General features: G+C 30.6%; 2 protein-coding genes across 2 annotated transcripts; both read right to left on the bottom strand.

Moving 5' to 3' along the window:
- Window positions 1-996: 996 nt before the first annotated feature.
- LOC112603176 lies at window positions 997-4,519 on the bottom strand. Its single transcript, XM_025351634.1, has 3 exons — window positions 4,487-4,519; window positions 4,363-4,425; window positions 997-1,200 (listed from the first exon to the last, which is right to left on the bottom strand). The coding sequence occupies exons 1-3, from the start codon at window positions 4,517-4,519 to the stop codon at window positions 997-999; spliced, it is 300 nt and encodes a 99-aa protein (XP_025207419.1).
- Window positions 4,520-5,476: 957 nt separating this feature from the next.
- LOC112603191 (uncharacterized PE-PGRS family protein PE_PGRS46-like) lies at window positions 5,477-15,149 on the bottom strand. The gene is made up of 8 exons (XM_025351665.1): window positions 14,690-15,149; window positions 14,335-14,501; window positions 9,943-10,062; window positions 9,700-9,795; window positions 9,428-9,595; window positions 9,032-9,211; window positions 8,844-8,915; window positions 5,477-6,759 (listed from the first exon to the last, which is right to left on the bottom strand). Exons 2-8 carry the CDS (start codon window positions 14,449-14,451, stop codon window positions 6,487-6,489), a joined length of 1,026 nt encoding a protein of 341 aa, XP_025207450.1. The 5' UTR covers window positions 14,452-14,501; window positions 14,690-15,149; the 3' UTR covers window positions 5,477-6,486.
- Between the last annotated feature and the right edge of the window lie 1,826 nt (window positions 15,150-16,975).

The following is a 16,975-nucleotide window of genomic DNA, read 5'->3' on the forward strand; positions in this document are numbered from 1 at the left end:
TGAAAATAATCTTAATTTTAAAAATTTGTTTGACGAAAAAATTAAAAATATTAATTTAAGTGTAAATTCAATGGTCATAGCTAATGAAGAAAATTATAAAAAAATAATAAATTAAGTATTTGAAGATACTATATATATGTGTGTGTGTGTGTAGTTTTATAATAATATTTTTTTTATTTGAAAAATTCTTATTTTTATAATATATTTTTAAATTTTGTAATTTGTTCAATGATTGTAGTATATTAATATGTAAAGACTTGGTATATCTATTTTTATATGGTATACTAATAAGCAATACGTAATATGTAATATTAAAAAAATACTTTTAAAACATAACAGTTATTATATTGTAATTTTTAGAATATATTTTTAAATTTTATGATTTGTACAACAATTGTACACTTTGGAATTTGTACAGTGATTAGTGATTATTGTACACATCGCGAATTGTATAACGCAACTTGTACAATCTAGTTAATTTGTACAGCAACATTGTACACTTCGCAATGTGTACAAAAATCATTGTACAAATTTCAAAATGTACAATTCCGGACTTTGAATGTAACATGTATATATAAATATAAATAATTATTTTAAGATTGGTCTAAAAATAAAAATATTGAATGAAAAATAATAATTATAATAATAAAAAAATATTTTACATAAATATGTTTATGGACATTTTAAAAATACAATGATATTTTTATTGCGAGTACATATTACATTATTTCGAATCGTACTATACCGCTGTGTACTTAAATCGCGTATTCGTGTACAGAATGCAATCGTTTTTAAAAATAATAATTATATTATATTATTTAGTAATGTAATATAGCGCTACGCATCGATTAAAATTCCAATTATTACAATATTATACGTAACGTAATGTGTTGCGGGTACGTAGCCTGTGTATATGCTTTATATGTCATTTTTTTTTTTTTTTTTTTTTTTTTTTTTATGTCCCAACGATTTGTTCGTCGTACGATACGTTCGTCATCACCACCACCACCAATTCGACGACGACGAAGGAGGTGACCACCAATACGACGGGGCAGGCGACGGCCTCCACGACGACTGTGGCGGAGCGGGCTGCGGCGGCATCATTAAATCCGTCCACGGAGACGCCGACAAGAGACGTTGTTGTCCGCTCGGCGCTGGGACTGGCGACGACGACGACTTGAAGAACGCGTTCATCTTAACCTACGGCACATCGTATAATATTGATCCGTGAACATTGTCGAAACGACACGATTTTTACTTTACGAACAATGTGAACTTGGTGTGTCTAATGTCGCGTGACGTATGTAAGCCGTGCCGTCGGTGCCCTGTGCTTTGTGCTTAAATTTTTTGCCAGGACCTTAAAACCCTCGTCACGCGTATTACCGCGTATTATTGGACATCCGATTTAAGCTTTTTAATTATATCTACCGACCTGCGGTCGAATCAGTCGTCCACAATCAATCATCGAGCATTAAAAGCTTAGCCTCTTATTTCGATACATATGCGCAAGTGTAATTGCATGGCCATCAATTATTGCATTCACGGGGATAAGCAGCAGTATCTAGATACGTCTTTTTCTCTCGTACATTTTGTATCTTTTTAAATTGTTTTACGTCAATATAAAAGATACAAATGAAGATTATTTTTTATTGTTTTCATCATTTTATAGGATATCTACGGTACCTATGCGACATAGCAACGTGTGTAATAATCAAATTTTCCGACGGTGCCCATTTTATTTTTTAACCATTTTTTTTTGTAACATGCAGAGAAAAGTTGTCCAGTAACAGAATTCTCGAATACGTCGATCTACTATACGTCAGTATTCAAATAATACACTTGTATTTATTTTTCACTACGGAGGGGGTGGACTTAATAAACTAAAATAAAAACATGAATAATTCATTCAAGTAATAAATATATATGTTAATATTGAGCGACGAGCGTAGAAAATAGTGTGTGTGCAACTAGTACAAAGTCCTATACAGGGGCTAAAGCGTCTCTTCAATGTTATGCAAAAGGTGACCCCTGGGGTGTCTTTATCTACACTTCCCACACATTTAAAAGAACAGTCAGTACAAAGATATCAAAAATGTATTTTAATATAATTTTTATGTATAAAATTCAATGATATATTTGTACATTATAGACTAATTATTATTAATAAATGAATTAAGTTTTATTTTTCTTATATTCACGACTGTAAATTGTTGTTTAATTTGCTTAGGATCGATTTTTATATCTTTTTTAATATTCCGTGTAGATAAGTTGTTGAAACTTATTGATCCATTACAGATCTTAGGTAAGTATTTATTTGTCTCATAGAAGAAAATGCGCGCTCAGGTGTTGCATAGGAAACTGACAACATAATGACAACTTAAAGTAATTAAACCATATTGAATAAATTTGAGAAAATTATTTTAAATAAATGTATATAAATATAACCAATACTAATCGTTTCCTTATTATTTTATAGTAATCACAATTTAATAAAGTCAATATATGGTTACAGAATAGAATTATAAATCTGTGGTATAATGCTATGATAAGATGATCATAGAAATTAATTCTTACTTTGAGCAAGGCCATACATTTTTAATTGTAAATTATTATGTACGATATTTTGATAATCGATATATTTGTTTAATAAAACAAATATTGAAAATACTTATTTTTCATCGAATTCAAGAACATAATATAAAATATTACCCTAGTTGCACAGATGTGTCTATGTATAGATGTTTATATATGTAAATCTAATTATTTTAATTACCTATATTTTTAAGAAATATATACTATTATCATTCGTTTCTCTATACGATATAGTATTATGATTAAGTTTATATAAAATGAGATTCGTTTACCATAAGACACACATTATAAGTATTTTACATTATGTAGATTCGTTTTTATAACTAAAAGCTAATAACTATACTAGGTTAAATAAACTCTAAGAACTATATTTTACTTTAAAACAACTTAGAGAATTATTTTTTGAAAAATTGGTGGGTTAGTGGGTACCAGTTTGCTATTATACAATAAGTAGATGCTAAGTGGATTACTGTAATGGATATATTAAATTTGTAGGAAGTGCTAACATAAATATTTGGTGAAAATTTCAAGTATCTACAGTTGTTTGTTTTTAAATTACAACAAAATATCAAACATTTTGAATTAGTAAAAAGTATAATATAATATCTAATGTCATAAAAGCTTGTATTTTAATTTCTAAATGGTCATAAAAGATTAACGTGGTTTTTCGATAACCTTTTTTTTTCATAGATGATACAAAAACTAATGAGAAATCTTGTGTATTAAATTTTAAATTCTTAAATATAAAAAGAAATAATGTTTTTATGATCTTTCTATTAAGAAATATTTAATAAATATTCTCGATTTTAATGCATTTTTCCAAAATTTTAACTTTAAACGCTTTCAAAAAATATCATGACTGTATTTTAAATATTTTGGTAAATGAAAAAAATCTAAGAACTTTGTATTTAATTGGCAGCATTTTTCTCAGCTATAAATATAATAGTGTATATTTTTATTTGTGTTAATGTTTTTTGAAATTTATAGTTAACAAAAAAAAAGCGAAAATATCTATGAATAGTTTAAAAATAATCAAAATATTTTTAAGACTTTAACATCATGTATATAAAATTAAAAAATGTTATGATAAACACATTTTGAAAAATACAAGCATCTATGATTTTTTATTTTTGAATTACACCGAAAATTATAAATTTTTGTTAAATACTTTGAGTAAAATCTCCTGTCTTGCTTTATTTCTTTTGTTGTTTTTAGTTTTTACAGGTTATATTGAAAATTATTGTTTTAATTTTGACTCTCTTCTTCTCCCAAAGTACTAACTAGATTCAATTTTTATTAGACAAAAAAAAACAATACCCTTATTATTCTACTTAGAATCTAAATGACTAAATGTATTTACTTAGTATATTTTAAAAAAACTATTAATATCAATGAAAAATCAAATCATGAACATTTATTGTGTTTTTTATCTATAGGTACAAATTAATGTATCTATTATCTTTAATCTATATTTTTTTTCAAGCATCTTGCTTCTAGGTACACTGAAAAGTATGTATAAAATCAACGATAATTTCAGTGTTAGATATTTATATCATTTGAAGTATGTTGTACTGTAGTTTGAATAAGAGTATGCCTATTTTATCAAATAAGAAATGCTAAATAGATCGTGCAGCCAGCAGTATACAAGCGTATTAATTATTATTATATATAGATGGAAATAATTTTGAATGGTTTAAGACCAATTATTGTACAATACATGAATTATTTCTGTCTAATGTCTATGCGCGTATACAGACGACAAATACTCACCATAAAAGCATCCTTAATAGCTGTCAATAGACCACATTTTTTGCACCACATTGGTTTCTGCTCCTAAAAAATCGGCAAATATATATAGTTGTATGTAATAACAAAAACACGGCACCATTATCACTTTCATGTAATTAAATACAGGTAATAATAACATTTTTATTTATTTCAAAAGTAAATATTATTTTGTATCAAAAATATCTAACTAAATAATATAATATTGTATCCACCAGCCGTTATTCATTGATGTGTAATTGTAATTTGCATTTGTAAAACTTCGTTGATAACAGTTTTTACTTATACGGTTTACCTTTGATGGTTAGTGCGTGGTGTGGTAATGATGGAGGTGCACTGTTTTTTTGCCATTATTATGACTACTGTTCTCTGTTCTATTTTCTTTGTAGTAGAAAATAAAATTAATCATAATCATAATGCTCATGGCACAAAGGATTTGGAGTTATGATCGAGGACATAAGAACGTAAAAATACGTGCAAACACAAAATAAAATACTCATGCGGTTTCTATATTATACCATAGATTAAATATATTAAATATATTTAATCTATGATTATACACACTATAATAATTATTATATACTTAATAGCTACACGACAATATTGACGATAAGGATTTTGTTAAAACATTATATATTTTAACAAAACATTTTTTTTCTAATTAGTCCTATTCATCATATCGCGTTTTGATTCCCGTCTTATAATAGTATGTACAGTATACTATGCAAAATAATATTAAAATTATTTAAGACTACAATAATTATTTTTACCACCGGTCTACTTGTATTACAAAAAATATAAATTAATATTCAATACTATAAACCGCTACCATTATACTATTCTAGATTTTGATGTATAATATGTGTGGATTACTACAACTACAAATCATTAACTCATTAAGTCATAACTACCGTTATTATTAAGTCTTATAATAAATTATATTAATTGTAAAAAAAAAGAACATAATGCGATGATGTTTAAGTGTATATGACAATGATAATATGGCGTTTTGTTTGTATACACACACATACATAGTGCATACATAATACATGCGTGTACACAAATAAGTTTATATAAGCTAAATTTAACTAATAAATTTATAAATAAACATATAATATATATTATAAATATACATTATATAGGTTTGATAACTAAATATAATTTATTAAAACAACATACGGATGAACAATCAAAAACAGACGCCGACGACGAAAGACTAGAAATATTATTAGTGATGAATTTTTAATGTATTCGAGAAAACAGTAGTCCGTTAGTTAAACTGTAAGTCTCGCGAGTCGAGTTTTTTTCACAAAACGTATACAATTAAATTGTATAAATTGTGATAAATTAAAATCGAAAATGTATTTATTAATGTTTGATCTTTATCCATTTCACCGTTTGAATAATTACAAAGTAATCGGTATTATGTTTCCTAAAACACAATATCATATTTTTTTTTTTTACATATTATAGTATATTATTCTATAATGCTATGAAAATAATTTTTACTTTACTTTCTTTTTAATAAATTTCTGCATATATAAGTGTGTAGCATATAAATTATGCATATATGGAATTAGTAAATCAACATTTCAACGCAAGCGTTCACTCTCAAAAATACAACCAGCTTCTGTACTTTATAACAAGTTTGAAAACTTTCGTATAATTTATGCATCAGTGAATATAACATAATATAACCAGAGATATACCTATATATATAAAGAGAGAGAGAGAGAGTGAGAGAGAATGCGTGAAAGATTAAGAGGGTACTCGATGAGTGGTACAGATGTGACGAAAATATTTTTCGTATCAAATTTATCATCGTTGTCGCCATCCATATTTGATTTATCCGTACGTTAATTCGTAATTTTCTAACACATTTTATTTATGTATATTATGTATAAATATACGCACCATCGTCGTATAAACGACAATTATTATGACCTAAACATTGGTTGACGCTTATTGTCGGTCAGTTTAATTATTATTATATATATATATACATATAAAGTGAGCTTTAGCTGGTGTTGGTGTTCAATTACTATTATACTAGGTACTATTTAACGAGTGTATGTTACTCCCGCCGCCGTTACCGCTGCCACAAGTGATTTACAACCACAACCGGCGACGCAAGTCCCGGGGTCGGTCGTTTAACAATTGTGTGTACGTGACATCTGGCTCGTTAGAGTTTGCTGCGAATGGTCGAAGAAAAAAGTCTCCGATCTGACGCCTCCTTACCGGGGTGGCAGAAGCTGGAGCGGCTCCATTTCCCCCAGGTCCTCCACTGCTAGAACCGCTGCTCGATCCTAAGAAACCCAAAATGTCGGAACCACCGCCGGCACCACCGTTGGTACCATCGCCACCGTCACCACCGTTTCCACCCTATAAAGTAATTATGAAATTAAATAAGTTTAGCTCATAACTTTTTGTACCTAAATTGTGTATTATACCATGTGTACGTATCAGTACCGTTCAACCACTGCAGCACAATATTATTAATATTTAAATGGGTAGTAAGGCATTTTTATTATTTTAATTAAGTTAAGTCCTAATCGTAAGGTATGGTAAGAAGTAAAACGGTACAATTATATTTAATCACCGTCTTTGTGTACACACGATATATTTTTATTTTACTTGCCACAGCCAGTGATGTAGAAGATGATGAAGATGCGGAGGCAGACGCAGATGCAGCACCAGCAGAAGATTGCGATAAGATAGTCGCAAACAAATTGGCTAGTATCGGACTTTTCGCTACTGAATTCTTAGTAGTTTTTGAAACCGACCCAGAATCTGATTCTCTACCACCTCCCTCACCACCGCTAGATGAACCAGATAATGGAGCGACTAAATTCAAGACAGATCCTGAATCAGATCCACCACTACCATTTTCTGTTTCTGATGCAGTACCACCGCTCGATGAACTAGATAACGGCCCGATGAGTTTTAAAATAGACCCAGAATCCGATTCACCACTACTTCCTTCACCACCGCTAGATGAACCAGATAATGGAGCGACTAAATTTAATATAGAACTAGAATCTGAACCTCCCTCATTATCACTACTAAGTGAACCTAACAATGGTCCAGCAAGCTCTACTATCGATCCGGAGTTTGATGACCCTCCATTGTCACCATCATTGTTCTTCTTTTCATTATCACCACTACCTTGCTCGTCGTCATCATTACTATCACTATTTCTGCCACCACTTGATGTTCTAGATAGTGGTCCAACCAAATTCAATATGGATCCAGAATCTGAACCTCCTTCACCAGCCCCACCACTTAATGAACCTAAAAGGGGACCAGCCAATTCTAGTATTGATCCGGAGTCTGAACTTTCATTTTCTCCCTCACCTCCACCACCACCACTTATGGTTCCAGAAAGAGGTCCAGCCAATTCAAGTATTGTTCCGGAATCTAACCCTCCAATACCACCACCCTCGCCACTCAATGAACCTAAAAGAGGACCAACTAATTCAATAATTGATCCAGAATTTGAGCTCCCCCCTCCCCCCTCATTACTATCACTTTCATTACTGCTGCTGGCACCTGTTTCGCCTTCGCTATTTTGTACTGCCACAGCCATCATGTTTTCAGTTCCATTTCCATTTGTCACCGTTGAATTCGTCATTGCATTATTATTGTTATCATCACTCAATGGTCCATCTACTTCGTTATCGTAATCGTCAACATCGATTTCACCATCCATATTTTTTGGTACAGCCCTTTTACTTCTCATGATAAATAATGGCGTCTTCAACGAATTCCTAAGACTGCCACTTCTAACGTCTATGTCAATGGTATTACTGCTACTGCCATCACCTAAGTAGTCAGTTGTATCGTCCGTTAAGTCATCATCGTTGTGACGACTTCCTCTAGGATCCGAGTTTTCCTCTTCCTATACACGCACATGTGTGATAGAAAATCACACTGTGTTAGTTCCGACGTGTTTATAATATTATATAAATACAAATCTAAAGACTACTAATACGGTGATGTTTGATACTTTTGGTGATAAGTACATATAAAATATCATGCAATGAAACAACGGCACGATGTTAGGATTGATTGTGTTTGTAGTTATGGTATCAATATTTTAAGTCACTTCAATCGCGGTGACATAATAACACCATTGATGAATTTGCATTACAATACTACTGTCTACTATTATGTACTTCAAACGCGTCGATGACTATACATTTTGGCGTGTCACTATAATAGTAAAATGTCAAAAAATCACAACTTAGGTTTTGGTTTAAGTTAAATATAAAAATTTACAAATACTGCTATTTCTAAACACTACTACTATTGCTGTAACGGATATTAATTTACAATTATAATAATAATACAGTGCTACTGCTGATGTGGTATAATACATAGTAACTAATCTATTAAATAACTGTAACATTAAAATACATACCTACAGTGTTGTATATTTTATTACGAAAAAAAAAATAAGTACTCACGCTGCTGCTGCCTAACAGTGGCCCAATCAGTTGCAATATGCTACTAGATCCTGAACTACCTGCTCCGGCACCCTAAGTACACACACATTCAAATACTCATATAATAACACACAATTATTTCTATATTTATAAAACAATAATACGCTTAAATAATAGATTATATGTATTTATTAGTAAAAATTACTAACCGTATCATCACCTGCACCGCCTGTTGACGAATCTCTAGCACCACCGCCACCACTGCCAGATGAAGTACCACTTGACCCACTGCTGCTACCTAATAAACCGGTCAACAAACTCAAGACATTAGAACCAGCTGGACTTTCGGAACCTCCACTGCCATTGTCTCCTGGATCACCACCATTACCCTACCAGGTTAGGTTACACAAATATTATACTTTTATATTTATAATTATAAATTATAATATATATATATTTTTTATTTTTTTATTTAAACCTAATTACAACTTGCTTAAATCTTAAATTGTAAATATAAACTATAATGGTTTTACTACAAAATCGCTCGCGCGTACCTAATAACTAATAATATATTATTATTATCATCTTGTATAATAGAAACTTACACCACTACCACTGCTGCTACCCAATATGGGTCCCAAAAGAGATAGAATACTGGAAAAGCTACTGCCACCAGTGGCACCATTTGGACCAGCCAAGTCCGGCCCACTTCCGTCGGTTTTGCTGACATCTCCTGAACCGGATGCGGTTCCTGAGGATCCAGCGCTGACGCTCTATATCAAATACGTATATAAAGAAACAGATATGAATTAAATATGTACGTAGTGGATAAGTAAGTTTCAGGTGGTAATGTATTATTTATAATTATAAAACTTACGCCACTGCTGCTGCCCACCAACGGGGCGACTAGATTTAGTATGGATCCGCTGCCACTGCCACCATTGGCCGGTGCTGAAGCTGCTCCTCCGTCCACCTGTAACGTGATAATTTTTTTAATTTTATATTAAAAGTGTATACGCATTTACGCATTGTGTATTAGTAAAATTTCACCTAAATTACAGTTGAAGACTTAAATAAACATACATTTTTTATATTGAAACATAATTAATTCATGACTTACAGTTCCAGCAGATGATGATCCAGCCACTGTCCCACTGCTACTACCTATTAACCGAGTGATGACGTCTAAAGATCTAGTTTCACGCAGTAGTTGCTTCTGTGGTTCACCATTGAGGTTGGCCTATGAATTATTTGAAAATTAGTCAAAATAAAATAACTATTAAACCTACGACAACGTATAAATAGTAAAGATAATATTAATTTCAAACTCTGAATCTGAAAGGTACAACTGTACAAGCTAAAAATTTTCACTAGGAAAATTATGAATTTTTTTTTTTCATCACTAAGTTTTTTTTTAGAAAATATCAATGTTAGAAATCTTATGAATTAATCCAAATTATAATTGCAATTATTGTTACATTGAAAAGATAATTTTTGGAATAGCTAATTATACCTACTTTCAATAATAAGTAATGATAATAGGTATACGATATACCAACAATAATCTTGATAAATATCTATTAAATTATTTATGTATACTACATTCTTAAAAAATGCAATGGAAAAAAGTGTATCTAAGTATTTTCGTCGTACTTAAGGAATTTTGTTTAATTATTATCCATTGATAAAATTGAATTTGAAAAAAACTCAAATAGGTATAATTTTTTAATTTATTATGAAACTTAATTTATAATAATTTAAAATGTCTTTAGAATTTAATTGTTTCATTAATACAATCAACTGAATTTTTCAATAGATTCAAGTAGTTCTTATTATTAAAAATGTATTGTCGAATCACTCGAATTTGATTTAAATTAATAAAAGATGAATACAAAGTATATAAATATATAGCTCTCATATCCAAATGAAGTGTTTTTATATTATTTAAAATAAAATTCTAAATAAATTTTCTAATTTAAAAGGTTCATAATTGAAAACAGTAAACCAAAATTGATGATTTGTCAATTATCTAGCTTATAGAGTAATAAGAACTAGGTATATGAATCCATTAAGAAAAAAAAATTACTCACATACAACTGAGAAGTGCTTAAAAATGTTTATATTATCATAAAAGAATTTTCTGTTATAATAATAGCAACAAGAAATACATTTTTTAATAAAAAGCATGCGTACAACAATACACAATATTATAATATGTATAAACGAAAATAAAAAACCCATAGTTTATTGTAAATCAGCTAATAATAATTTAAAGTAGGTACTGATATTAAATTAAGTAACTATAAATAATTCTAAAAAATATATGAAGTTATAATTTTTATTTAAAAAAAACATTTATGGTATTTTTTGTTAATACCATTTATTTGAATACCTAAAATATATGTATGTAATCTGACCATATTTTTCAATCCAATCGAAAATATAGTTCGTGCATGTAAGCATGTTCTAATTATGACAATTAGTGAATTGTCTTGATTAAATCATCATATTTTTTATTAAATTAAATACTATATTTAAACGTATTAGCGATTATTCATTTTATTTATAAATATTTAATATTTACTGATATAACAGTATAATACTGTGTATATTAAAACTATTTTATGAACGAGTCGACTTATTATATAACTTTCAAATTTAAACTAATCGTACAATACTGATCTGTGCAAAAGTAGCGATCTAAAACGAGTGACCACTTTCAGTTTCTTTGTGCATTAAATAATTTTGTTATGTTATGTATATAGTGTACACACACTGGGTGGAAATACGTGTTAGTTTGCTAACAAACGAGTTATGACTGTAATAATTTTTATTGAGTTTTAACTCGTTTTAGAACGTGAATCATTATTCCATTCTTTTTTATGTATTTACTGCACATCGGTGTCCAATACATTATTTTAATTAAAAATGCGCTGTCATCTTAGTCTGTAAATTAATTTAAAAATTCTTGGTTGACCAATATTGTTCAAAATTCTAAATCCGTTAGGCGCCGACTTGTTATTTGTAATCGGCAAAACATAATTATGTTGAATATTTTTTATTATGTAACACGGTATCATATTATATCTGTAACTTTTCTATTCTACTTTGCGATTGTATATTTTTATTTTATAACATATGAGTTGAACCTATAGTTTATTCATAAATTGTTTCATTCAAAATTCAAGAGTAAGCAATTTGTTACTACTCTATATTTGAAGGTACCGCGAGACGTATACGTTCCAACAAATACATAAGCTCGTGTAATATTATGATTTATGCGAGGAATAAAAATTATTGTAACACGCGTATACCACATAGTGTATATTATAATAACCGCATGCACAAGGTGTTGTACAGTTACCATTAGCAATATTATTATAAGTATATACTCGTTTCTATTATATTAAATTGCGCGTATGACGCGGGTACAACACTGTGTAGTATAGCATTAAATATCCCAATCGTTTTTAACCAGGGCCGCCCTTAGGTGAGAACCTAGAATTACAATTTTACCATGAAAAAAAAAAAAAAAAATTAATTATAATAATAACACCGAACGATATTATTTGAAACGATATTGAAATGATTATTTCTCGCATTGATAACAGTTAAAACAACAACAACAATAATAATAATAATAATAATGGTGATAACGAACTGCGGTGTTATTATTAAAAACGCAATGCTATTGGGCAATTAAAAAAATAATGATATTTAATTTAAAATTTAATTTTTACGCCCTTCTGCTTGCGCCACTACCCTCGGGCAACGTCCAACACGGTCGTTTGGCCTACAACAACGGAACTGGATACGTGTGATTATACACACACACACACACACACATATATTCACTCACTCACACACTATAATCAGCCGTTCTCCCGGCCAGGTGGTAAGCAACGATCGGTCGGCGAAAGCGACAGTGACGTTGTTGTCCAGGTACATCGCGCGCGGAGCGAGGAGCTACGGTACGGCGGCGCGCGCGAACGATGACGGCGTCGGCGAAGAGCATCGGCAACGGTTCGGTGAATGTGGGTCACTACAGATCGGCAGATAGCCGGCAGGCGACCTTGGATCGCCGTCGCGCGTACGCACCGACGGGTCTGAGCCGCGGCGGTCGTCATTGAACCACTTATTGGGAAGCGAGTGATTATAAAATCGTGCCCCGCCGTCGCTGTGCCGGACGATGACCGCCGCCGCCGAATATTATAACATTATCAATTTATTATGCTCGTATTATCATAATATCATATTATAATATTATTACTATTATTATATCATTGATCGGACGAATAAAATTATTGTACGCGCGCGCCCGTGTCATTGTCATTGTATATTATTATCATATTAATACTGCACAACCGCATTAATCTAAGTGCAAAAGCAGCGTTTTGCTACGGTCGGAAAATCCAGAGAGATGATTAAATTTCAACTGCCTTACCGAAAAAATAAATAAATAAAATAAAAAACGGACGGTTGTTACAAAATTACAAAAATTATTTATAAATAATTTGTTTTTCGTAGCGGTTACTATAAATTGTTAAAAAAAAAAAAAAAATAATTCGTTAAATCATTTTAATTTGTAACTTTTTTTCATGTTCGTTACAACACGTTATTTTTTTTACCATTAATCGTTTACCTTTTTCCCGAATTACGACATATACTGGATTACAGAAATTACGAATGTGTTACATTACACATGTGTTTATTGATTTAATGTGAATCGTTTAATAATACAATTACGTGTGCGACAAAGTTTTTGTGAGTTATTCCCGGGGTGCTGTATAGAGGGACGAGAGACTTTTTCGTTAGTGTATAAAAAGTGAAATCAACGCACTTGTCTTCAATTAGTACATATACATACTATCTATAGATTAACTATAGTATATAGTATTCAATTGAAATAAATATGATTTTATATATTAATTTAAGCATAATGTACAAAGCTTTTTAAATTCTTTTAACGTGATTTTTGTCAAAATAGAGCAAAAAACGCTAAATAAAATCTACAAAATATTAGAGCTGATAATACTTATATACATTATAATTCCTATTCCATAAAATAGTACAATGATACGAGAATGTCATAAGAAGGTTAAGCACTTTAAAAACGACCCCCTTGCAATTGGGCGAAACGAAATCGTCTTCCAAATCTAATATTATTTTGCATAATATTGAGAACGTTTCCATCACGAGATATTCTCGTAAACTATAGTACCTATCTAGTTTATTATTATACTTGTATTTTTAATTATTAGTAAAGCTGCACTCCTCATCGGTATTTATCACCGTGAATATATATTTCAATATTATTAATACAATTTATTGTTGTTATCATATATTTAAATTTATAAATGTTTAGTAGTATATAGTATCACACGTACCATCAATGCAAATATACGTATTATATATACATTGTATATACGACATAATGGGATAATGATACATGACCAATATTAGCCTTAAATAATAATTATTATTTTATAACAGTGATAATATTATTATTTACCCGTAGTGACGGCACAGCGGCGTTGAAATCTTCAAAGGCCGCGGTCGCGACGACTAGCGCGACGGTCGTTAAAATCACGACGTTGCAGCTTGTGCTGCTGCTGCCGATGGTCCTCATCGTTGGCGGCGTGTCACTACGATAAACGTTGTTGCAAACGCCAAATGATGCTGTCCGGACAAATAAAAATCCCAACCCGACCGATATAATAGGTAAATTAAAGTGATTAAAATAATTTATGGGTATAATAATAATATCATGTCTGATGCGTGTGTGGTAATTATAGTGAGCGGTGCGAGTAAAAAAAAAAAAAACGTATTAACGTATTTTATTATGAATATATATGTATCACACTTACGACGGTAGTGCGAGAGTGCGGATTACCGCCCTCGGGACTGCACTGCAGGGGTGGTTTGAATAATTATATTTCGCGTTTCCGGTGTCACGGTTACGATGAAAAATGCGCAATGGCAACACGAGAAACGAAACGTGGACGAATAACGCGCCACTGCTATATTATAATAATATGATGTGCTAAATACAGCACGGCGAAGTCGGATTCGGCGAGTCGATAAAACGATATTTTAATAATAAATTAATAACGATTGTGTAATGCGATCATGAACAACCTTCGCTAGTATAAAAAAAAAAAAAAATATTGTGGCTGCTGGTGCTCCGGTGTTGGTCTGTTGCTGTTGCTGGTGTTAGCGTCTTCGAGGTACTGTTGACGGACCGCCGGCACAGTCGCTGCCGTCGACGCTGTGTGAGCGCGATGTCGAGTAGCGTTCGGGGGGGCACTGCGTCGTTTTGGGGACTGGGGACGTATTGGTGAATATCCAGCACGTCGCGTATAGGTAAAATGTAATGCGACATGCGCCGCGCACGGTCCTCTGCCTGCCGTCACCGGGAAAGTCGTCCCCGCCACGCACTAATTAAGCCTTCACGTCGTCGTCGTCGTCGTCGTCGTATCATTATTATTTTTACGGTGGTATATAGTTAAATTATCATTATATTATTATTATTATTATTATTATTATTATCATACCACATAGCGTCTGCCACCGTGCGCGATTGAGTAACAACCGTCCGATTACGAGATCGCGACATCGGCCTCCCGAGAGGTTTATTTATAATACACACGAGTAATACTTATATTTGTCATTATAGATATGCCGTCGTCGATGACGATCACCACTATAAGACGTATGATGACGATAATAATGTTATGTGTTCGGCGATCGATTAAATGGTCGAACCGAGTTTTGTACCTATACGCATATATTATTTGTTAGGTTTACGATTATTATATTGGCACATGTAATCGCCTTGTTTTCATATTTTCTATCTATATAAGAACCCAATAGGTAAAATGTATCGACTACAGTATCTATTTTATAATTGTAGACAGTCACTTCAGCTAGGAGTCCTTCGAGATGACCATTTATTTATTGGCATTAATTTTTCTGTCATAAAATTGAACGACGATTTGAATAACGATGCATATTGCAGAATCGTTTAAACTTAAAATACTAAAATGTATTTCAGATTATACCAAAATATTAAAATTTATATCAAATGTAAACGATGTCAAAGACATACAAACTGATATAAATAATTTTTGTTGCTTGTAATGATGACGACATCATGTCACTTAACATTGATTAACTTAAATAGGTTTTCTCAAAAATATTTACAAAATGTAAACTACAAAAAGCAAGTCACCAAAGTTACATTAGTATGACTTATAGGACTTAGGAGTTCAGTTTGACGGAAAGTTATAATTAATTTAACAGTAATGCAAACAATATTAAAAACAAAACTACTCGTAGGTATACTTATATTATGTAGAAATGAACAAAATTTATTATTTTCAATAAAACTAATTATGTTTTCATGTGTCTACCTATACAATTACCTTAAATCTGTCTTTAAAAAATACAAAATTATTTTATTTAAATAATAGGTAATCAAAATATATTTTTATGAATTTAGGGAACTTCTTTGGTATAGATTTATTTATCGCAAACACTTAAATACATTTAAAAATACTTTCATGTCTTTATAATAAATACTATTTTATTACTTAATATTTTTAAACCTGTCTTCAGACAGTAATTTATTTAATCATGAATACATGTTATTCAAATTAATATTGTTATTTACCATAACATTTTATAATGTATTGTATTTTTAATCATGAAATTAGTTGAATTATTGAAAGAAAATAAGCAAAAAATAGTAGATAAGTGTATCTAACCAAAGTTTATTACTATATTAACTATAATGTAACAGATAACATTATTGTTTTTTTGAACTTCATCAATGTAATATGCATAATGCTAGCTAAGAAGATAGTATTATTATTATTGCAACTTTATTATCTTATAATAGTTGTTGTATATTGAACATAGATATATCCGAAAATTTCATAAAAAAATATATAATATTATAATTTATAATAATATTGATTACGTCTCGGTGACTATTCCAACCTATATTATACGACAAACGTAAAAATATAATAAAATAATGTATTATCTATATTAATATTTATTTTTTAATAATTATTAATATATGGTATAGTGACTATGTAAGTATATCTATACATACAAATTATTATCATGAGTTTTTTTTCGTAAATTAT

The sequence above is a fragment of the Melanaphis sacchari genome, unplaced genomic scaffold, assembly GCF_002803265.2.
Source record: "Melanaphis sacchari strain LSU unplaced genomic scaffold, SCAv2.0 Contig9_pilon_pilon, whole genome shotgun sequence".
NCBI classification, from domain to species: Eukaryota; Metazoa; Arthropoda; class Insecta; order Hemiptera; family Aphididae; genus Melanaphis; species Melanaphis sacchari.

Coding starts and splice junctions, on each gene's coding strand:
- LOC112603176 (XM_025351634.1), bottom strand. CDS start 4,519: ATGTTATTATTACCTGTATTTAATTACATGAAA. Junction 4,426..4,486: donor CTGTATTTAATTACATGAAA/GTGATAATGGTG, acceptor CCGATTTTTTAG/GAGCAGAAACCAATGTGGTG. Junction 1,201..4,362: donor CTATTAAGGATGCTTTTATG/GTGAGTATTTGT, acceptor GATGTGCCGTAG/GTTAAGATGAACGCGTTCTT.
- LOC112603191 (XM_025351665.1), bottom strand. CDS start 14,451: ATGAGGACCATCGGCAGCAGCAGCACAAGCTGCAACGTCGTGATTTTA. Junction 10,063..14,334: donor CCGCTGTGCCGTCACTACGG/GTAAATAATAAT, acceptor AATAATTCATAG/GCCAACCTCAATGGTGAACC. Junction 8,916..9,031: donor GCGGTGCAGGTGATGATACG/GTTAGTAATTTT, acceptor GTGTGTACTTAG/GGTGCCGGAGCAGGTAGTTC.